The sequence below is a fragment of the Eutrigla gurnardus genome (genome assembly GCF_963514095.1).
Source record: "Eutrigla gurnardus genome assembly, chromosome: 6".
Taxonomy (NCBI): Eukaryota; Metazoa; Chordata; class Actinopteri; order Perciformes; family Triglidae; genus Eutrigla; species Eutrigla gurnardus.
In genome coordinates this window covers 19,409,860-19,434,691 of record NC_139920.1, presented here as the reverse complement: position 1 = coordinate 19,434,691, position 24,832 = coordinate 19,409,860, and the positions used below count along the sequence as shown (strand labels likewise).

Here is a 24,832-nt window from a genome sequence, read left to right as displayed (position 1 = left end):
AAATCTTCAGAGTCCGTAAATGTATTTTTCCTGCTCATGCAGCGCAGAAAAACAAAGTCCCAATGAGGCGCCATGACCTCTGACCCCTCGTCAGCTCTTCAGCCAATCACATAAATGCATTTGTTAATGGGACTTCATAAGCATCCAATAAGAAAATATACAAAAAACGATTTTTTTTTTCATTTGTCACAGAATATAATACGCAGACATGGATGTAGAAAATGCTGTAAACCGAGATGGGGGAAAGGTCGGAGGTCTCACACCTCACAAACATCACAACTTTTCTTTCTTTCAGCTTTTTTTTTCTTTTGGCAGGAAAACGAGCCGAGAAGAGAAGGATGAACCGGAAACCAGCAGGAAGCACAGGACTACAAATACTAGAATGCATTGGGATGTAAGCAGGAACATAAAGGAGAAAAACAACAACAGCAACAACAACAAACATCTGACTGACTCCTTCATAACTTCAAGTTTCATATGAACTTTCTTTTTTTAACAGAAAAATGGCACAAACATCAAACTAAAACGTGAAAGTCAGTTTCCTTCTGTCCTCATCACAGTGCATTCCTATTATACTGCATTTCCCAGCATGCCGCTGCTCGTCCACACACACACGCACGCACGCACAAACATACACACACACACACACACGCCTGTCCTTGTTCCCACTGAACAAGTCGGTCACTAACGTGTCAGCACCGGTGGGAGAAAGGCCATTTTCATTGGTTCGTTATTGTTTTAACATTCGTTTTTAATTTTATGACAAAACGACATTTAGAAAAAAAAGTATGTGACTCCTCCTGACATAACCCCGCCCTTTTACAGAAGTGGGCGGGGTCACTGTGACCCCTGTAACTGCTGTATTCCCCTCCAATAGAAAACATTATCGTCTTTGGTCTGTAAAGCTACGTTAGCCCGTCGTTAGCTCGTCCCGTAGGTCTGTGAAGCTACGTTAGCTCGTCCTGTTAGCTCGTCCTGTAAGTCTGTCAAGCTACGTAAGCTCATTGTTAGCTTGTCCAGTTAGCTCGTCCCGTAGGTCTGTGAAGCTATGTTAGCTCGTTCCATTAGCTTGTTCCGTTAGCTCGTCCCATAGGTCTGTGAAGCTACGTCAGCTCCTCCTGTTAGCTCATCCTGTAGGTCTTTCAAGCTACATAAGCTCGTCGTTAGCTCTTCCCATTAGCTCGTCCCATTGGTCTTTGAAGCTATGTTAGCTCGTCCCTTAGGTCTATGAAGCTACATTAGCTCATTCTGTTAGCTCGTCTCGTAGGTCTGTGAAGCTACGTTAGCTCGTCCAGTTAGCTCTTCCCGTTAGCTCGTCCCGTAGGTCTTAGGAGCTACGCAAGCTCGTCCCGTTAGCTCGTCCCATAGGTCTGTGAAGCTATGGTAGCTTGTCCTTTTAGCACGTCCCATTAGCTTGTCCCGTTAGCTGGTCCCATAGGTCTGTGAAGCTACGTTAGCTCGTTCCGTGAGCTTGTTCCATTAGCTTGTTCCGTTAGCTCATCCTGTTAGCTCGTCCTGTAGGTCTGTTAGCTTGTCCCTTAGGTCTGTGAAGCTACGTTAACTCGTCCCGTTAGCTCGTCCCATAGGTCTGCAAAGCTACATTAACTCATCCCGTTAGCTCATCCCATAGGTCTGTGAAGTTATGTTAACTTGTCCCTTTAGCTTGTACCGTAGGTCTGTAAAGTTACATTAACTCGTCCCGTTAGCTTGTACCGTAGGTCTGTGAAGCTACATTAGCTCATCCCGTTAGCACGTCCTGTTAGCTCATCCCGTTAGCTCATCCCGTAAGCTTGTCCCGTTAGCTGCAGGAGAACAGAGAGCTGCTAAACTGAAAGTCTGTTCTGATGATGAAGATGATGAAGAACAAGATGAAGTCCAGATCTTTAATGAAGAGGACCAGAACTTTAATGAAGAGGACCAGATCTTTAAAGAGGAGGACCAGATCTTTAAAGAGGAGGACCCGGATGAAGCTGGACTGTGTTTCAGAGGAATATTTGGTACAAATCTGTGATCATAATATTTCTCTTTTCCTTCCCGTCATATCTTAACTGATCAGGTGATTTTCTTTGTTCCTGATCGATCCGTCTGATCTGAACTTCATTCACAGTTTCAGTCTGAGATCTGGTCTGAGATCTGGTTCCAGAAGGTCTCATCAGCACCATTGCATGTTCTAGCTGCTAAATCACAGAACCGCTAACGTCCTGAAAATACATATTCTCAGAAATATGTATCTTTTATTGAAGTGACCGAGGCAACGACTCATCTGTGGTATATATTGATACTATTAATATCATCCAGGGGCTTTATTCATCATTCACTTAAAAGTATATTATTATTATATTATAATTACTGTGTCATGCTGCTACACTTCCTGTGTTTGTTTCAACTAAGAGCCCTGTAGCGTCTAAGTGGATGGAATCTCTTCGATTCAGGTGCAGTTTCAACGACAACAAAGTCTTCAACGTTCTGATCAACTCTTATGTTCGAGATCTTTTTGAGAAAACAACTTTTTGGGACTTTTTGGGATCTCCACAAACTTTCATATAGTATCAGACATGAGGTCGTGATCTCATCTGCGGCAGTTCTTCTTCTCTGCAATCTGTACATGCACACAGTGACAGCTTGTGAGGGTCGTCATGACAACGTTGCAGACCTGCAGAGCTACAGCGACCCGCTACAATGTGTCAGACTGTGGCCCTTTAAGTCCGGCTCCTCGGTTACATGGAACAACGTTTTGGCTTCTGGACTGAAACTCAGGTAATTTTGGCAGCAGAATAAAAAACATACAACAACCTGAAAGATGATTTATGGACAGTAAAACAACACACACACACACACACACACACACACACACACACCTACATGTGTGTGGGGGGGAAATTATCCTAAGAGTCACTCAATATGCAGCTCTGGGCTCCTCCCACCACTGACCTCAGCCTTGTCTGATTGGCTGAGCTGAGTGGCGTTCAAGTGAAGTTCAGAAGTCAAGGAGAGGATGGCGCTTCCTCTCTCAGGGTTTCTCTTCAGAGGGCAGGGATGTGGAGCTCGCTCCAGCAGGAGGAGGAGGACGAGGAGGAGCAGGAGGTGCTATGACGAGGCGAGGAGCAGGATAAGGAGGACAGCGAGCAAGATGGCCGACAGCAGGGAGAGACGGGGCAAGGCGACGCTGCAGCCGCCGGTCGTATCGTCAGTCAGGAACGGCTCGGGGGACTCATAGACCGAGTCATCTAAGAGGGGAGAGACAGACCTTTATTATATATATATTCTCTCTCTCTGTGACTTTTTCCGATATACTATGCTATTACTTTTTTTACTTTTTTTTTCACATACTTAAACTGCAACTTTTTTGTGATTTTTTTTGACAAACTATACTATGACTTTTTTGTGATTTTTTTCGACAAACTATACTACAACTTTTGTCATAACTTTACTATACTATATATAGTATAGAATGTCAAAAAAAATAATAAAAAAGTCAACATATTAATTTAAGTCAAAGGGTAGTACTTTACTAAAGTACTAGTGTAACAGAGGAAGGACAGTAGAAGTACTCACTGGTTGGTTTGACGTAGATCTTGAGTTTCAGACAGGGTTTACCAGCCAAGTTTGGATGTGGAGACGCTGCAGAGACAACAGACAGAGATATAATGTTGTAGTAAAAGTACTCATGCCATTTTTAATAGAATCTCTGGATCCACTAATTGATTAATTAGTGCTAAGCTAGGGTAAACAACTAAAAGACCAGACTACATTTTCAAGATGCTAATCTTGAGCTTTTGACCACACCACATGGTCTTCATCAGCAGATGGACTCCCTCTGTTGTCATGGAGGTGCAGATGACCAAATGTCCATTTTCTGAGCACTAAAGGGACCTCTCTCATGCTGGACTCCAGAGGCTGAAGAAGACCATGTGACAAACAGAAAGCTCCAGTACAAGTTAGTTACTGATATACAGCGACACAATCTATTAATGTGCCAGATGGAAGCCCTGAGGTAGCGAACGACAACAACAACAATTCCAACAACAACAATCACAACATCAATCACAACAACTATCACAGCCATCACAACAACAATCATGACAACAGGGGCCCGTTCAGGAAAAAAAGGTTCAACAAACTCTGAACCTAACCCTGAACTCTGAATCAATCAACTCTAAGATGGGCAACTCTGAGTTTTCGGTTCCAGAACAGCAGTTCTGAGTTAGTTCAATCAACTCTGAGTATGACAATCGTGAGTTACGCGCGTGCCTGCCGACTCTACAAAGCCATCATCAATGGAGCTCCGATACTACGATCCACCATGGCAACCAGGAGAGCGTTATTAGATATTACTGAGTGTTTATGTAGAAAACGAGCTCATCCTTAGAAAGCAGAGCAACATAACTGCAGCAAAGTAGAGACAGTTGTCGTGGCAGACATTTACGGCCCGACTTAATGTGTATAACTGAATGAAACAGTCGATTGGTCTAAAGGTAATAAGTCTTTATTTGCGTTAGTCGTATTAAAGTCCCAGTCGGCAACATTTTTAACTATCTGTGTATAGTAAGAACTCACAGATGTAGTAGTACTCGTGTCCCGGCCTGAACTCGAAGCCCAGGCTGAACGGCGTGAACAGCTGGAACTTCTCGGAGAACTTGAGCGGTCCGCTGGCACTCTGCGGCCTGTTGCACTCCCAGCGTTTGAAGCCCTTCCTGTGGTGGTCGCAGGTAGTGTAGCCGTCGTAGTTCACCATGTACAACACATAGTGCTCCATGCGCTCCGCTGACTCCGCCCACTCATAGTGTGGACAGTAGATGTCCAGGTAGTCGTTGATCGCCACCTCCACCGTATAATCGCCCCGAAAGAACCTGAGGAAGAGAAGTGATGTAATTTCCTGTTTGTTTTACAAACTGCTTCCTGTTGACGATAGTCCCACAGTTTTTGTTTCTCATGTAAAATATGAATCGCCATCATCATCATCATCATCATCATAACCTGAAAGCAGCTTTAACTGTATTTAATGTTGTAATGTGTTTAAGCTCCTACATGAACTTCGTTCCCACGGTCACATGACCGACGTCCTCTGGAGACGATCATTGTGTGTTAATGTAACCTGAGTCGGTCCTGACAGGCTGAGCTACAATACACACAGTGTTACCTTCAGAGTCAGACAAGGAGATACAAGATACCAGACAAAACACTCCTACACGCACACACACACACACACACACACTCGCACACACACACACTCACACACACAGAAACACACACATACCTACACACACACACACACACAAAAAAGAACAGAAAAGGAGGATATTTCTTCGTCTTCGAGCAGGTTCAAAAACACATTTATTGTTTTTATGAAAATGATAACAGCTGAACAACTTAATGTGAAATAAAAAACCAGGTGTGTTTCTGCCCGTCAAGTATCTAAGGTAATAGTACTACTGTAATATTACTACTACTGTAATATTACAGTAGTACTGCAGGACTGACAGGATTTATGGAGACTACACATTCCTGAGGCATGTAAGAGCCAGAGAACATGGGATCATGTTCACACACACACACACACACACACACACAAACACACACACACACTGCTCTGGTTACCGCGGCGACCCATGGTGAACTCAACACCAGGCATGTCCATGTCCATGTGTGTGAGTGTGAGTGTGTGTGTGTATGTATGTATGTCTAAGTGTGTGCGTGTGTGTGCGTCCATGTGTGTGTGTGACTGATCACCCTTCTTGTTTTGGGGAACCCGGCAGACGGCATGATTACCCAGAATGCATCAATGTCTGAGGTTCAGGTTAAAGTATTAGAAGAGACGCCATACACACAAAATAAATCTGCCAGCTGTCAATCAAACTGCCCCCCTCATCCCCCCCTCACCCCTCGCCCCCACCCAGCCCGCCCCTCCCATGTCATTGACCCCCCCCCCCCTTCAGAAACAATAAGAAGCTGCTTTGTTTTTCTGATCCGGGAGGTGAAGCCTGTCAAACACAGTGACCCTGGTCTCATGTGGCCCCTGGTGGCCCCCCAGACCCTGCAGGGCCGTCCTTTATCTATAGTCCTGTCAGTCAACTAACCCTGGAACAAGGAGGAGCAGGAGGAGCAGGAGAAGGAGGAGAAGGAGGGGGAGGAGGAGTGAGAGGAGGAGGAGGAGGAGGAGGAGGAGGAGGAGGACGACGAGTCAGAAGCCCTGAGGTATCAATGCAGCGTCTGTGTTTTCTGAAGACATTTTGACCTTCTGATGTGACCCCTCCACCTGGATCACCGTGGCAACCCTTGAGTCTTAACAACTTAACAGAGTCTTAATGAGCCCAGAGTTTCCCCTCAAAACATCTGATTCACTTTCCTCGCCATCTCTCCTCCTTCCTCCTCCTTCCTCCTCCTCAGCGTGTTTGTTTGTGTTCACTCATCCTCATTGCACCTGGTCATCGCTGTGGGAACGATGAGCTGCAATGCTCAGAGAGCTGACGAAGAGGAGGAGGAGGAAGACAATGGCAGGAAGTTGATCATAGGAGGGAAGAATAACGAGAGAAGGAGAGATGTTGGGCTGCAGGTCCCCGGGGGGGGCGGGGCCACGGTCGCTGTGTTTGATTGGCAGGCAAATTCGACCAATTGAGACGGATTAACAGAGCGGGACACGGTCGCTGGGGCGACCAAGAGCGAGACTACCAGAGCTGTCAATCAAACACAGATCTGAGTGTGAGACGGGTTTCTGGAGCATGGCCTCCTCTCCCATGATGCACCTCTTCACCTGTCACAGTCCATCTGTGTTGGTCAGAGCTGCTGACACACACACACACACACACACACACACTATGACCTCTGTTCAGCCTGCAGATTATTTTCAAAGATCAGCTATAATTCTGTGTTCACAACAAACACAAAGCAACTTTGTCCACATGTTGCCTCCCCGGGTCTGTGGTCCCCCAGAGGTCTACGATAGTAGCTCACATTAGTCCAGAGACCAGACCAGACTATGTGGAGAAACCAGAGACTGTCTACACCCATCTAAACCCACCCACTCCCCCCCACTACCCTCATCAGGGTCACACACACACACAGCTCATATTACAACAGTGGTGACAGATGTTGACACCAAGCAGAGAAAACTGAACCACATCGTGGATCAGGGTGCAGGGAGACGGGTTCTGTGGTGGCTCACGTTTCTCTTCCCTACGAGTCCTAGAAGTCCACGTCTGGATTGAAGACGGGTCAGAGAACACAGAAACCAGGAGACGGGGGTCCTGTCAGAACCACGTAGGTGAGTTGATTTCGGGGCTCATTAGCAAAACTGTGACCAATCAATGCCCCAAGGAGCATCTTGGCCCCGCCCCAATACAGAGGGAGGGGCTACTGAGAGGACACACTGTTCCCACTGAGACCATCTGGATCTGGATCCTACTAAAACTCACCTTATTATTATTATTATTATTCCAATAACTACGTTTATTATTTTTGTTATTACTATTATTACTACTTTAATAAAATAGTACTGATATTGATAATAATTATTACAACAATAAATGCTCCTCGCTCATCTTCACCTCCTCAAAGTTCTGATCATTTATTCTTTAATAATTGTTTGTTTTATTTTATGGTTCTGAAATGTTTTTCAAGGTTTTCGACGATGAAATAAGACATTTTCCCGTCTGGATGCATTCTGAAGAAAAGGCCTCTATGAACGGATCTGTGAGACCAACTCAAAATGCATCGCGGCTGTCGAGACTACAAGTAAGCCTCCATATAATCATGATGAAAGTTATTGTTGTTATTATAACTATTGTTGTTATTGTTATTACTATTGTGATTATTAGTTTTATCATTACTATTGTTAATATTATTATAACTATTGTTATCATTATTATTAGTACTATTGTTATTATTAGTAATATTATTACTACTATTGTTTTTATTTTAATTCTTATTATAAGTACTATTGTTGTTATTATTAGTATTATTATTAGGGGGGTGGGGGGGTGTTAAAGGTCAGAGGTCAGCAGCGTTTGATTTGTTGCCCTCTGGAGCGTGAAACCTGAAACCTCGCAGCTCTGCAGAGACTCACTGTGCGTGTGCAGAAGGAAGGAAACCCCTCGTCTTCCTCACCAGACTCCGTGTAACATTTGTACGTTTTTACATGCAACGGTTCGACTGCAGTGATTTCACCATCAAATAAATACAGGAAAAATAAACTGTAATTCAACAACGGATAGAGAAAAGATTCTAGTTGTTTGGTCACGTTCAGGCCGGCGGATGCCAATTAGCACGAAGATCCCATTTCCTTCGCTGCTTCGACACAAAACCTACAATATTCAATATTTGTTGAAGAGAAAAGTTCCGGTTCCAGTTTGTAAAATATAAATAAAAAGCAGATCGATGGATGATGAAAATAACTAACAGCTCTTATTAAATGAATGTGAAGCTTTAGGAACATTTTTGTTTAAATTATTTATTATATATATTGATTATGCCACCTCAGCACTGAAATAAATAAAAAAAATGACAAAATATTGAATTTAACGTGAAACAGAAAGAAATTTAAATAGTATATTTCAACGTTTTCTGCTGAATAAACCATATATTTATATATGATTTACTTGAATTATGATTTAATTTAAAGAAAAACATTTTAGTCCTCCAAATATTAACAGTTTTTTTATTAACCCATTTGAACTGAGTGAAGGTTTTTATCTGGTATATACAACATATATTTACATATATTGTGTATATATTCTGTATAGACAATATATTTTGTAAATATGACTATATTATACTAATATAATCATACTAATCAGAATCAGCTTTATTGGCCGAGGAAGGGTAAACACAGAAGGAATTTGACCCTCAACACACACAAATCGACTAAAACCAGCTATAAAATACAATATTACCAAAATGTTTATTTTAGTAATAGAGTCAAATAAAAATACGTAAACTAAAATACTTAATTACAATATTTACAATTTGTAATCATAAATGTATGTAGATCTTTATTATCTTAATGTTACAATCATTTCAGAAAATATTATTACAAAAAGTATTCTTACAAATAATTTAATGGAATATTTAAAAAATGGAAACGATATAAGTTGAGAGCTAACAATGTTTTTCATTAAGAAGAAATAATTACAGAAAAAAACGACTGCATTTATAATATTTAGAGTTGAGAAAAATCTGAATTTACCAACCAACCAGAGTTAATTTTTTAATTCAGTAAAATGTTTTAAACAAACGTAAAGTTTACACAGTTTTTTGACGGAGCTTAAACACCTCAGATAATTCCATAATTACTGATGAAATGTAAAGAAAATAATCTTAAATATTGGTTTTAGTTCGTCTTTGTGACCCTGAAGAACCACTGGGGGGGTCAGAGGGGGTCTGGAGGGTCTTAGAGGGTCCGAGACGAGGGGGGATTAGTTCTACTTGGTTGACCCCCCCCCCCCCGTCCTGGCTGTCAGCCGTCGATACGCTCCACCAATCACACACTAGCACACAATAGCTGCCATCATTCCCAGAATTCCCTGAGAGGACAGAAATGTTCCTCTAAAGATCCTCCAACAGGACGAGGTCTTTGATCCGAGCCGAAAGGAGATGCTGGTCTCAACCTAACTACGTGGTTTAGTGGTCTCAACCTATATGTAGTTTAGTGGTCTCAACCTAACTAAGTAGTTTAATGGTCTCAACCTTATATGTAATTTAATCATCTCAACCTAACTATGTAGTTAAGTCATCTCAACCTAACTCATTAATTTAGTGGTCTCAACCTAACTGTGTAGTTTAGTGGGTCAACCTTACTATGTAGTTTAGTAGTCTCAACCTAACTATGTAGTTTAGTGGTCTCAACCTAACTATGTAGTTTAGTGGTCTCAACCTTACTATGTAGTTTAGTAGTCTCAACCTAACTAAGTAGTTAAATGGTCTCAACCTAAATATATAGATCTAGATTTCATTATAAACCATAAACTGGTTTCAGGTTCAGGATGAATGAAATTCTAACGGCGAGTCTGTCCTCAGCTGACTCTGAGATCTGAACCCTTCCAGCTCCGCCTCCCGGTTCTGACTATAAACCCGGATCAGTGAAGTCTGGAGGACCACAAGAACCACAAGATCGACAAGAACCAGAAACACATGGCTGCAACATGACGCCAAACTTCTCTCTGGTAATAAAGCAGGAAGTCGACGTGATCACATCCAGATGTGAGCAACTGGACTCCACAAAGACGCTCCGATTGGTCAGTGCTGCTCTCTCTGTGCTCTAATTGGACACCATTGGCCCTCCGTGAAATTAGAAGCTGCTGCAGTTTAAGAGAACAGAGAGAATCTGGTTCTCTGCTGCTAAGAGAACCTTAAATAACCTTAGAGAACCTTAAAGAAAATGTGAGAACCGTAAAGAAACTTTGAGAACCTTAAAAAAACATAGAGAAACTTAAAGAAACTTAGAGAATCTTACAGAACCTTTAAGAACATTAAAGAAACTTAGATAACCTTAAATAACCTCAGAGAAACACCAAAACAGCTTTAAGATTTATTTATTTTTCTCATTTGTTTTGCTGCTTTTTTCCAGGCAGGTACAGTTGGAACCAAGACTGTATTATCCTTCCCATTTATCACTTTTTTATTTTCAATCGTTGTTATAAACATTGCAGTAATATTGGAATGATGGATTATTTTGACGAGGATAATTGTGTCAATTTTGTCATTATGTTCAAATCTGACATCGTTCCAGTTCTAGCTGAGTCCCGGATCTATCCGGGTGCCGGTTGTATCAGGGTGTGGGTTCTATCTGGATCAACATACACTGATCAGAGATCAGAAGAACTCAGACAAGCAGAAGAACTCAAAGAACTAGAAGAACTCAGAGAACCTGAAGAACTCAGAGAGCCTGAAGGACTCAGAAAACCTGAAGAACTCAGAGAACCAAAATAACTCAGAGAACCTGAAGAACTCAGAGAGCCTGAAGAACTCAGAGAACCTGAAGAACTCAGAGAAGCAGAAGAACCCAGAGAACTTGAAGAACTCAGAGAGCCTGAGGAACTCAGAGAACCTGAAACCACCAAAACCACCGAGACCAGGAGAGAAGAACTCTGCTGCCAGACATCACGTTTACACTAGGGGTGTGAATCTTTGGCGATTCGATTCGATTAACGATACAGTAGTTGGCGATTCGATTCAAGGACGATTTGTTTTATTTGTAACGATTCGATTCTATTCGATTCTGTAAACCACGATTCGATTCAGTAACTTTAACTAAAATTCTATATCTATTAAATGTACATGCAATAATGCAAGTGAGACTATCTGTATTCTTCTGAAAGGTGAAAAAATAACATATTTATTCTATAAAAAAGTAGTCCTGCATAATATTTTATGCTGAATACAAAAATGTAATTAAACATTGCTCAGTTATTTTTAACATTTTCAGTAGACTACATGCTGGCAGGGGAGAGAGTGTCTTAAACGTATTAAGACATTAATCATAAGTAAGATTCATCCGATTAAATGCATTTATATCGATTATTGGTGAAGCCAAAACGATTCATTCTATTTATTTATTTTAGCAGATCGATTTAGTAGAATCTATAGGACTGACAATCGATTCATCGATTAATCCACACCTCTAGTTTACACAAACTTGAAAGTGTTTGAATATCACATTAATTCTAACGATGATCAGTGATAGTGATCAATGATAGTGATCAGTGATGGTGATAAACGATAGTGATCAGTGATTGTGATGAATATCTTAGTGATCAGTGATGATGGTGATCAGTGATCAGTGATAGTGATCAATGATCAATGATAGTGATCAGTGACAGTGATCAGTGATAGTGATCAGTGACGGTGATCAATGATAGTGATCAGTGATAGTGATGAATGATAGTGATGAATGATAGTGATCAGTGATAGTGATGAATGATAGTGATCAGTGATAGTGATGGTGACGATTGATAGTGATCAGTGATGGTGATCAATGATAGTGATCAGTGATAGTGATGGTGATGAATGATAGTGATCAGTGATAGTGATGAATGATAGTGATGAATGATAGTGATAGTGATCTGGAGTGTGATCCGGCAGCAGAGTTAGTTAAGTTATGATTCTTACTTTGAATAAGAGAACCAATAAAATGCCGACATCCCATAATAAATAAGAAGACATCTCAATAAATAAAAGACATCCCATAATCCTCGTCCAGCGTTCGGAGCCTCCACACGGGGACGGGACCGACGGTCCTGGTTCCCGGTTCAGACACTAATCTGGATTCAGCGTCCCTGCTGCTTCCTGTTTGTCAGAGACCGTCTAGTTTAAATGTGGCGTCTTACCACAGCGGGTCTCCGGCAGCCAATCAAAGAGCAGCAAGGGGGGGGGGGGCATTAAGAGGAGGGGATGCAGATGAGGACACACACCAAGGACATACAGAGGACTCAGTACACGCACAGTACACACAGTACACCCAGAGTACACAGAAGACTACACACAGTACACAGAGAGTACACGGAGAGTACACACAGACTACACACAGTACACAGAGAGTACACACAGTACATAGAGAGAACAGAGAAAGTACACAGTGCACACAGTATACACAGAGTACACGGAGAGTACACAGTACACACTACACAGAGAGTACACAGAGAGTACACATAGTACACAGAGAGTACACAGAGAGTACACATAGTACACAGAGAGTACACAGTAAATACATCATCATCATGTGACGCTGCAGCAGGAACACGGTTACTTCGACCTGATTGTCAGCGTTTACAGTTAATTCATTAGTTAAACTTGTAAATGAAGTAGTGATTCTAAAAGAAATACAGTGGCTGTGATTGGTCGAGAGGACGGTGATTAATATGGCACTAATTAAGATGAGCTAGCGAGGAGGACGGGGACAGATGATTACAGCCCCACCTGGCTGTGTGTGTGTGTGTGTGTGTGTGTGTGTGTGTGTGTGTGTGTGTTTTGGGGGCGGGGCCTAATGGACAATTAATAACGGAGACTCCACAGAGAGAGAGACACACACACACACACACACACACACACATACACACATATGTCTTTGTGTTGGGACCAGCAGGATTTCCCTACTCAACACCAACAAATTCCTTTTTGGAATAAATGGGAGGTGAGAAATTACAATCTTCACTTCATTAATAAGTTCTTCACAACTTTCATTGTTGGGCAACAGATTTGTGAGTTATTTATATCACAGACCAGACCAGACCAGACCAGACTCGGAAGGATCCTTGTCATGTCGTTTTTAGTGGTTTCTTTTGAGTCTCCTTCCTGATGTGGACCTGATGACATGAATCAGAGCTCAAGTGTTTGATTCTCACTGAGCCTCTGACTCCCATCTACATGACACAAACAGGACAAACATTTGAAGAGGACAGCTGATGACTGACAAGATGAAGGTATGTTCCCAGCATGCAGCGGGGGGGGAAATGAGCTCTGCGGGCGCCGCTTCCATTTAAACACAGTGGATGCTGCGATGCAAGGCATCATGGGAGGACAGAGAGAGTGCGGGCAGATGGGGGGCTGTTTATGTATTCATTGAAGACTGAAGTGATTTGCTCTGACCTGACTACATGACTCCGCCCACACCGTCCTGAGGTGATACACGATGGGATGTCTGAGCTGCTTCAATGTACCAAAGTATTCAAAAGTGAAACATTATACGGATCAATATGGACTACAGGGTCACACAGGACGGGCGTAGGTCATACAGGACAGGACGGGGCATAGGTCAGGACAGGACGGGTGGTAGGTCACACAGGACAGGACTGGGCGTAGGTGACACAGGACGGGGCGTAGGTGACACAGGACGGGGCATAGGTCACACAGGACAGGACTGGGCCTAGGTATACAGGACAGGACAGGGCGTAGGTCACACAGGACAGGACGGGGCATAGGTCAGGACAGGACGGGTGGTAGGTCACACAGGACGGGGCGTAGGTGACACAGGACGGGGCGTAGGTCACACAGGACAGGACGGGGCGTAGGTCACACAGGACAGGACTGGCCGTAGGTCATACAGGACAGGACGGGGCGTAGGTCACACAGGACAGAACGGGGCGAAGGTCACACAGGACGGGGCGTAGCCGATGCCGGTTCTCAGAGAGGAAGAGGAGAGTGCGTCTTATCTGGAGTCTAACAAGCTCATCCTTCAGTGGTGAGCGGCTCCTCCACCACGATGACCACTGTGATGGTAAACGTTTCCCCAGGGGCATGATGGGTAGAGGAGCAGCATCAGGCCGCCTCCTGCTGCAGTAATCAGCTGAGAGAAGAAGAAGACGACGACGACCGGGGAACAGAAACAGAAAGTGTTTGTTTGTTTGATATTCATGTGGATCACAGGAGATCCATTCGTATTCATGGAACCTGATAAAACATGCAGCTGAATGATGAAGACCCGGGACCAGAGGCTCACTGTCATTGGTCGGCTCAGCATAAACAACACTTCAGATCTGAAGACGATCAGAGAATCACTTTTAAACAGAAGTGGTTCATCATTAACATTAAATAATGTCTTTACTATAAATCATCTCACTACGTAACCTAACATAATGGAAATGAAGGACATGAGGGCAGACATGAGGGCAGACATGAGGACAGACATGAGGGCAGACATGAGGGCAGACATGAGGACAGACAGGAGGAAAGACATGAGGGCAGACATGAGGGCAGACATGAGGGCAGACATGAGGACAGACATGAGGGCAGACATGAGGGCAGACATGAGGACAGACAGGAGGAAAGACATGAGGGCAGACATGAGGGCAGACATGAGACAGACAGGCAGACGGACAGGACGGCAGACATGAGGACAGACAGGAGTAAAGACATGAGAGCAGACAGAAGTAAAGACATGAGGGCAGACATGAGGGCAGACATGAGGACAGACATGAGGGCAGACATGAGAGCAGAATGAGGACAGACATGAGGGCAGAATGAGGACAGACATGAGGACAGACAGGAGTAAAGACATGAGAGCAGACATGAGGCAGACATGAGGGCAGACATGAAGGCAGACATGAGGGCAGACATGAGGGCAGACATGAATACAGACAGGAGTAAAGACATGAGAGCAGACATGAGGCAGACATGAGGGCAGACATGAGGACAGACATGAGGACAGACATGAGGGCAGACATGAGGGCAGACATGAGGACAGACAGGAGGAAAGACATGAGGGCAGACATGAGGGCAGACATGAGGGCAGACATGAGGACAGACAGGAGGGAAGACATGAGGGCAGACATGAGGGCAGACATGAGGGTAGACAGGAGGAAAGACATGGAGAGGCAGGAGGGCAGACAGGAAACAGATTGGTGGACACAAAATATGCAGAGCAAGGCTGACGGGAGCAAAAAAGAAGAAAAGGAGACATGAATTCATACAAACAAAGGACACAAGAGGCAGGGAACTTCAAAATAAAACAAGAAATAAACTAAACAAAAACCCACGTCATGACAAGAACTTGTGGTGCCACCTCTAAGTCGACTAGTCGCCTTATCAGTCTTCTATTTGTAGACCAAGTAAGATCCTGTTTTTAGGCTTTTCCATGTTTAGGACTTTATGAACTCATCTCTGCTAAACACAATGTTAAATGATGTTTCTGTGCTTATCTGTGGAGAAACAGACCTCCTGATAGATTCAACTCATCATGTCAGTGGACTAAGAGTTCCTTTGTTGGAGGACAGAACCTCCTCAGAACCATTGTCAAGGTTTTCAGAGTTCTCCGGTTACAGCCGTGGTTACATAAACCCTTAACCCTTTCAGAACCTGGAGAACTGTTCTGTGTGGAACTGTTCTGTTTGGAACTGTTCTGATAACCCTCATCATCACATTGCTGACTCGTCTCCCTGAAGGAGGACTACAGCTCCCAGTGTGCCTCAGGGCTCAGAGAAGGAAGAAGGCAGGCCTTGAGAAAAAAGAAGGAACACAGAGGAAGAACCCTGAACTGTCTGCAGCTCATCGCCTCGGCAGCAGGCTAGGACATCGCCATGGCGACAGCTAACGCTAACCCCGCAAGGAGCCGGTTCAGGTGAGGTGCTTTCCTCATGAACATCTTTCTGTGCAGGAAGTCGCCACATCCCCACAGGACAGGAAACAGGAAACTAAAAGTTACATCAGCCCAAAATCTCAAAGCATCAAAATGATTTTCATGTCACAATAAAACTGCCAAAATAATCAGATATTATCATTATTATCAAAATATGGGTAAAACTTAAAATGGAATCACAACATTTGTGAATATATTTAGAAACTCTCAAACTACATTCCTGCTGAACCTTTGTGCATGTTGTTTTTTATATTGATAAGTTATTGTCGTGATCGTATTGGTTGATGATATGATTGATTATATTATATTATAATAATATATTATATTATTATACAAAGTTGCTGTATTTAATAAGTGATGGATATTTGCCATTTATCAAACCTTTAGATCACCAGCTCAAACATGTCCTCTCCTTTGACACTTCATGTTTTATTTATTATTAAAAAAAATAAATAAAAGTGAAAATCAATCAACTAAAGGGACTTTAAAGTCCAGATAAACAGAAATGTGTGAAAGAACGAGAAGAGAAAAGGAAGGAAACAAAGAAAAAGAAAGACGATGGAAAACAGACACACACGCTCCATCAATTATTACTGGCTGCTGTGAGACAGTCGGCAGACAGTCAGCCAATCACAGAGCCCCCACACAGTCAGCCAATCAGAGAGCAGAGATCTCAGTAACCGGGGGCCAAACACCTCTCCTGTCTCCTTTCCTTGTCTCCTTGAATGATTATTATTATATTATTATATTATATTATAATTATTAAGTCTCTTTAATGGATACTTCGTTTGTCTGTGTGGAGAAATATCACGATATTAAAGAGGAAATGTTAATAAAGAGATCTACCATTAACCAACAACATGAATGTGAGTTGCAGCTCGTAACTAAAATACGTAACGTTAAAAATAACATGTGAACGAAACCCTCTAATGTTTCTCACAGCAGCTCCTTATTTATATATTATATTAATATTATAAAATATGTCATGTTCATTTAGTGTCTCAGCTCTAAAACTACGTTAATATAAAGTTAATCAGGATCAAACTCCAGCCAGCTCAGACTAGTGATGGTGGGGGGGGGGTCCACCAACAGGACTTGGACACCGTAAGTCCCGAACTGTTCAGTCACGAACTAACTAAGAGGTTCAGATTAAACGATGTTTGTCTGTAAAATCCGTCATGTCACCATCGATTGCTCATCGATTGATCAGATTGATCAGGTTAATCAGGTTGATCAGATTTGGAGGTCTGTGATTCGAGAAACAGCAGGAAGGTTAGAGAGTTTCTCCATGTAACAGCAGCACGTCTCTGCCTGCCGTAGTGCCGTAGAGCCAGGCATGGAGCTGTCAATCACAGACGGCCGTCTCAGCAGCTGCTCCTTTCTTCTCTTTGTGTCGTTGTTTCATTCAGTCGATCCTCCATTTCCATAATCTCCACCGACACTTGAAACGGCCTTTTAGAGTGCCGCCATCTACATAATCCCATTAACTGTGGAGGTGCAACCGCTAACGCCACCGCCAAAGCCACGGCAACGCCGCCACGTCAACGCCACCACCAAAGCAACGGCAACGCCACCACGTCAACGCCACCGCCAAAGCAACGGCAACGCCACCACACAACGCCACCGCCAATGCCACGTCAACACCAGCACGGCAACGCCACCACTACAACGGCACCACGACAATGCCACCATGACAATGCCACAGCAATGCCACGACAACGCCATCATGACAACGACAATACCACAGCAACGCCACGGCAACGGCACCATGGCAACACTACTGCCACGGCAATGCCGACGCCACGGCAATGCCACCACGGCAATGCCACCACAGCAACGTGACCACATCAACGTCACCGTCAAAGCCACGGCAATGCCATCGCGACAATGCCAACACCAATGCCACTACAACGCCACTGCTGCCGATCTGGCTCCGGGAAAGAGAGGAGGCCGATCTAGTGTCTGTTAGGCTAGTGGATGAATGAAAGGAGGAGGAGGGAAGAAAGCTTCTTCCTGGTGTAGACCTCCTGGTGTAGACCTGCTGGTTTTGTTCATACAAATAAACGATGATTTTTTTATCTCTGCTTTTATCGGATTCTGGAAAATAAACGTCTCGTTTTGGAGGTTTGAGTTCTGAAATCATAAAATATTATTGTTAACTGTGAACTATTGTTAATAAAACATGTTTCTGTGTTATTCTGGTCCTTTGTTTGTTTTGTTCACAACATTAAGAGTAAATAATAATGTCCATCCATCCATTGTCTACCGCTTATCCTGTATTCAGGGTCGCGGGGGGGCTTCAGCCGATCCCAGCTGTCATTGGGTGAAGGCGGGGTACACCCTGGACAGATCGCCAGTCTATCACAGGGCCAACATGTAGAGACAAACAACCATTCACACTCACATTCACACCTTCGGGCAATTTAGAGTCATCAATGAACCTATCCCCATCCTGCATGTCTTTGGACTGTGGGAGGTAGCCGGAGAACCCGGAGAGAACCCACGCTTACACGGGGAGAACATGCAAACTCCACACAGAAGGAACCCGGGCCAACTAAATAATAATGTGAAGCAACAAACTGACTGAAGATGTGAAAACATTCTGCAGAACTCCATGAAAGGTCATATTGATAACATTTTTATGGAAACAAATAATTAAAAAAAATACATCCACAGAGCGTTTAGAAAGGTGCAGAATCAAAGTATCACTTCTAGTGAAAAATTTTTTGATTGTGAATTAATCATTTAAAAAAAATTTGACGGGTCCAAGATGAATGTTTTGTTTACGTCTGTGTAGATGTGTGACGTGTGGCTGCAGCTTCTAGCAAGGGTTCTCAGCCAATAGAATAATGACGTTGGTATCACGTGGTATCTCTGCGTAGTCAGGGGTCAAGAGTCTTTGGGGTTGCCAGTTAGTGTGGAAAAAACATAAAAATGGCGGCATTTCGGTACCAGTCCCAAGTGCTAAGTGACAAAAGGAGGAGTGAACATTGGTTCAGTGTTTGATCGTCGGAGTCAGCTGAAGGAGTTTCAACGACCGAAGGTGGCTACTTTTCTTCTTGACTGGTAGGATATCGTTAAAGCTAGCTAGCTAGCAGTTACTGACACTGACAGTGTATTTCCTCCTTCCACTCTGTTACATGACCTTGTCGAGCAACAGCTGTGTTGTGACGTGATGCAATGGAAGGGGGGAGTGCAAGTGAGACATCTAGTGGCTGGATGTTATCAATGTTGTCAATATCACCTTTAAACACGTAGCCGGTTGAACATTTCCCTGGTCTCAGGTCAGTTTCACTGCTTTACTTTGAGAACTCGCTGATGTTCTCGTATGAATCCTTAACATGATTTTACATCTGTTTACACATTTAGACTCTGTTTCAGTCTTGGTGCTAAGCTACTTGTGCTAAGCTAGTTGTAAGAAGCTATTTGTGATAAGCTATTTGTGTTAAGCTAGTTGTACGAAGCTATTTGTGGTAAGCTTTTTGTGCTAAGCTAGTTGTGCAAAGCTATTTGGGGTTAGCTATTTGTGCAAAGCTACTTGTGCTAAGCTATTTGTGCTAAGCTACTTGCTCTGAGCTATTTGTGTGAAGTTATTTGTGTAAAGCTATTTGTGCGAAGCTATTTGCGATAAGCTACTTGTGCTAAGCTACTTGTGCTAAGCTAATTGTGAGAAGTTATTTGTGTTAAGCTACTTGTGCTAAGCTATTTGTGCAAAGCTATTTGTGCGAAGCTATTTGTGATAAGCTATTTGTGTTAAGCTAGTTGTACGAAGCTATTTGTGGTAAGCTTTTTGTGCTAAGCTAGTTGTGCAAAGCTCTTTGTTGTAAGCTATTTGTGCAAAGCTACTTGTGCTAAGCTATTTGTGCTAAGCTACTTGCTCTGAGCTATTTGTGTGAATTTATTTGTGTAAAGCTATTTGTGCGAAGCTATTTGCGATAAGCTACTTGTGCTAAGCTACTTGTGCTAAGCTACTTGTGCTAAGCTAATTGTGAGAAGTTATTTGTGTTAAGCTACTTGTGCTAAGCTATTTGTGCAAAGCTATTTGTGCGAAGCTATTTGTGTTAAGCTATTTGTGTTAAGCTATTTATGCTAAGCTAATTGTGCGAAGCTTTTTGTACTAAGCTAGGAGCAACACTAAAATCTTGAGTGGTTGCTGCATTGCCGTTCTACTCGTCTCATGCTCCGACCTACCGACTCGTTCTAATGCAGCTCTTCCTCATCCTCCTCCTCCTCACTGAGCTCTAGCCAGGACTTCAAAGTCTCCTGGTGTGTGCGCGTGTGTGTGTGTGTGTGTGTGTGTGTTTGTGTGTGTGAATGTGGGTCACACATTAAAATGCATGAGGGGAGAGAGAGCATGATGAAGTGCTGAGACACGAGGGGAGAGAGAGTATAAATAACTGGAGGCTGTGACAGAGTCTCCCTGCTGACGCCACGCTGACACCTCATTGGCTAAGAGCACCGACCCAAAGAGGAGGCGGGGCTCCGTGGTTTCGCAGCAGTGCCGTCACGGCGACAGGAACCACATGTGAAGATGAACACTTCCAGGAAGAAAAGCTTCTCATCCAAACAGCAAAAAAACACAAAGCTCACAGCTGTTTCAGGCTTAAACCAATACACTGATCATCACAGTGAATCAGCCGATCAATCAGAGGAGGCAGTAGTTCCTCACAGCATCATGGGAGGAAACACAACATGCATATATATATATACATATATACTGTATATATGTATGTATACTCCTGAGTCTCCACCACATCACTTAATTTAGCTGCCGAGTACCTTACATTAGCGTACGTTATGTTAGCGTTAGCGTTAGCGTATGTTACGATTGCGCACGGTAGTTAGCAACACTTAAGGCGGATTGACCTTTAAGGTGGACCAGCACTATTCTCCTCTAAGTGATGAGCTGCTCCTCTGGGTCTCTGAGGGTTTATCTTTATTATTTATTTTATCTGTGTAACTGACGGCAGGTTAAACATTAATTATTAATATCTCTACTGTTTGTTTCAGTAAAACACAAGGTTGGATGTTTTCAAAGCTAGAGCTGTAATGGTATTATTAAGTACATATCGGTACTCGGTATTGGCAAGATCTGATATGTACACATTCCATATATATATACACACATATATATATATATATATATATATATATATGTGTGTATATATATATATATATATATGTATACGCCTTCTGTCATTTATCTTTCTGTTCACAACAATATACAGAGGAAATGGGAATGTTTAGGGTATATTTACAAATGGTGATTAATCTTTATTAATATATATATATATATATATATATATATATATATATATATATATATATATATATATATAATAAAAATATATAATAAAAAATAATTTAAAAAAAAATCAAACGAACTACAAATGTTTGTAGTTTGATGTTGAATTGTGTCGCTTCTTCTGTTAATCTACTCATCGACGGCATCGGCAGCAGAAACTACACAGTACACAGTATCACAGTACACAGTATCTGATTAAGTACTGAAGTAACTTTTCTGAATGCTCTGCTCTGAGGTCAGTTTTAAGTTCCTGAAGCATCGAACGGAATCAGAAGAACGACGAATAAAAACACGAAGATGTCGAATCACGAAACGCTTCTTTGTTTTACACATTATTATATAATATATATGATACCTTATATCATATATTACATATCATGATATAATAGAATTTATTGTTGTGTTATATTATATATTTTATTATATCATATTTTATATTATTTTACAATACATCAATATATAATATATATTATATATATATATATATATATATATATATATATTCATTTTGTTTTATATTATTATATTTTATATAATCCAACAATATATCATAATATATCGTTATATTATATATTTACTTATGTTATATTTGTACTACATCATAATATAAAACAGTATTTGTGTTTTTATTGGATGAAATGAGTGACGATAATTAAATTGTTCATTTATTTTGTGTTTTTATTTGTGCATTAAATCATCAGATTAATATGAATTATATTCATATTAATAATATTAATCACGTTTCTGTCCCACAGCGTCGATGGGACAGAGAAACCCTGTACAAATACAACATTTCACACAGAGGGAGGTACTACGAGGAGACTGCAGTACTGATACACGGTTCGTATTCTTTGTTGTATTTGAACAAATGTTTTCTTAAATTCTCACTTCTGGTTTTCAGAAACTCGTCAGGAACTTTGGGGTTCTTCTGGCCGAAAATACTCTCAACATTCTGCTGAAAATACTACAGAAACACTGCTGAAAATACACTCAAAATCCTGCTGAAAATACTACAGAAATACTGCTGAAAATACTGTAGAAATACTGCTGAAAATACTGTAGAAATACTGCTGAAAATACTACAGAAATACTGCTGGAAATACTATAGAAATACTGCTGGAAATACTACAGAAATACTGCTGGAAATACTGTAGAAATACTGTTGAAAATACTATAGAAATACTGCTGCAAATACTGTAGAAATACTGCTGAAAATACTATAGAACTACTGCTGAATATACTGTAGAAATACTGCTGAAAATACTATAGAAATACTGCTGAAAATACTGCTGAAAATACTGCGATGATGCAGCTGTAGTCACATCTGGAAGACCCCACACACACACACACACACACACAGACACACACACACACACACACACACACACACACACACTGAAGAATAAAACATGTGTTTGTGCTTTAACTTTAATTTCTCTCATTTATTTGCTTCCTGTTGTAAAACTTCCAAAATAAAACCAGAAACCTTCAAACAGCCTCCTATTGGCCGGTTCAGACAGCAGAGAGCCAATCAGAGAGCAGAACAGCACGGACACTGAAATATGATAAAACCACAGAAGAAGAGACAACACCGACATGGAGGTTAAAGGTCAAAGCAGGAGCTGGACAGTAGGGGAGACCGAGGTCAGGTGGAAGACCAATCTGATCTGATCAATAATCAATCAGTAATCAATCAAGCTGATCAGTTTCAACACAAACACTTGTTTTAAATGCATCTGCAGCTTCGTCTGGACTGTTTGGTTGATGTTGTTGATAACATGGGGGTCTAGAAGAGTCCAGAGGGGCCCAGAGGGGGTCTAGAAGAGTCCAGAGGGGTTCCAGAGGGGTCCGACCCTCTTAAAGCTAGAATTAAAATCTTTCACAGTTTCATTTATATTTTAATATTAATAAAATATCAGGAAGATGTGACCATTGGATTTGGATTATAATCTCACATCCAACAACAATAATAATAATAATGAAAAATATGAATAATAATATTAACAGTAATAATAATAATATTTATGTGTCTCAATATTAATTCTGATGTATTTTTCCTGATAAACTTTATTGATTATGTGGTCTTGATTATTTAAATCTTGATTAACTAAAGTGACGCGTCTGAAGGTGAAACTGATCTGAGTTCAGTGGAATCTTCATCAACAACGTAAGTTTCAGCTGTTCCACCTGATCCCGGTCTCCCCGGTCTCCCCTGCCTCCGGTCCGGGACCGGGTCTTACCTGGGGTTGGAGCTGTTCCAGTAGACCCCGTACCGGTCTGAGATGAGCCGGTCGTCGGTGACGGCGGCGCAGATCCGGATCAGCAGGCCGAGCAGCAGCAGCAGCAGCGGCCGCCCGGAGAGCCCCATGTGCGGCGGCGCGGCGCGCGGCGTCCCGCCGAACACCAGAGACCCGCAGGGACCAGGACCAGAACTCATGAAAGACCCCGAGGCGCCCGCAGACACTAATGTGGAATCAATCTCGTTGGATCAATAATCAATATTCAGATGATTAGATTCATTTAACGGGTTATTTCCCAGGAGGCTCCGCGGCAATAATCCATCTGAGTCGGGAGCGCAGAACGGGTCCGGATCCGCCTCCGGGGGGACAAACTGTCCAAAAGTTTCATGCTTTCGCTAAGTCAGAACCGGATCAGACCCGCAGCGGGACCGCGTGCACCCAAAGACCCGGTCCGTCCATGTGCGTCCAGCTAAACCAAACTTGGTCTGGCGCAGTCCGGATCAGAGTCCCGGGGCTCTCATTCAGGATTCCTCTTCTTTGGGGGACTCAGACCCGCAGCCCTGCCAGGGTTCCGCGAGTCTCCCCGCCGCTCCGGAACTTCAGACCCGCAGACAGGAACGGGTCTCCCGGATCCAGGGCTCAAACTTTTCTCTGCAGAACCGAGCCGGACCGAGCCGGACCAGAGACCAGGACAAAGGAGCAGAAAGTTGGAGGAGCTGCAGGAGGAGCGTTCGTCTCGGTCACCGGCTCCGTCCTCACTGCTGCTGCCGGTTCGCGGCGGGGGCGGGGCTTCGTTCCTGGGGCTCCCTCTGCCTGTCTCTCTGCCTGTCTCTCTCTCTCTCTCTCCCTCTTGAGTTCAACATGAAATTAGAACTGAAATCACTGAAGACAAACATGTAAACGAGCTTCTATCACAATAATAATACATCAATAATTAAATAAGAAACCAAACCTTCAGGAAAGTCTATAATGGACTCAATTAATATTTTAAATGTGTAAAACTGCAGTCTGTGACCAGGTCTCATCTAGTCTTGGAGCCGATCTGGCAGTCTGGGACCAGGTCTCATCTTGTCTTGGAGCCGATCTGGCAGTCTGGGACCAGGTCTCACCTGGTCTTCAACCAACAAAATGAACCAGTGATCCATTAATGGTTCCTGATAGTTAGACTGGTTTCATGAGGACCCCTCATTCATGAATCTGGTCCTCGTAAACCACATCAGTGAA

At 42.7% G+C, this 24,832-nt stretch overlaps 1 protein-coding gene across 1 annotated transcript; it reads right to left on the bottom strand.

Annotated features, from left to right (window-relative positions):
* Positions 1 to 2,138: 2,138 nt before the first annotated feature.
* Positions 2,139 to 24,346, bottom strand: efna2b (ephrin-A2b). Its single transcript, XM_084012358.1, has 4 exons — positions 23,609 to 24,346; positions 4,558 to 4,850; positions 3,556 to 3,621; positions 2,139 to 3,227 (listed from the first exon to the last, which is right to left on the bottom strand). The coding sequence occupies exons 1-4, from the start codon at positions 23,803 to 23,805 to the stop codon at positions 3,088 to 3,090; spliced, it is 696 nt and encodes a 231-aa protein (XP_083868484.1). The 5' UTR covers positions 23,806 to 24,346; the 3' UTR covers positions 2,139 to 3,087.
* Between the last annotated feature and the right edge of the window lie 486 nt (positions 24,347 to 24,832).

What these genes read in the sequence shown, in the direction of transcription:
- efna2b (XM_084012358.1), bottom strand. Translation starts at nt 23,805, where the DNA reads ATGAGTTCTGGTCCTGGTCCCTGCGGGTCTCTGGTGTTCGGCGGGACG. An exon ending in TGGAACAGCTCCAACCCCAG is followed by an intron (nt 4,851 to 23,608) that starts GTAAGACCCGGT and finishes TCTCTTCCTCAG; the next exon opens with GTTCTTTCGGGGCGATTATA. An exon ending in GATCTACGTCAAACCAACCA is followed by an intron (nt 3,228 to 3,555) that starts GTGAGTACTTCT and finishes CTCCCCTCTTAG; the next exon opens with ATGACTCGGTCTATGAGTCC.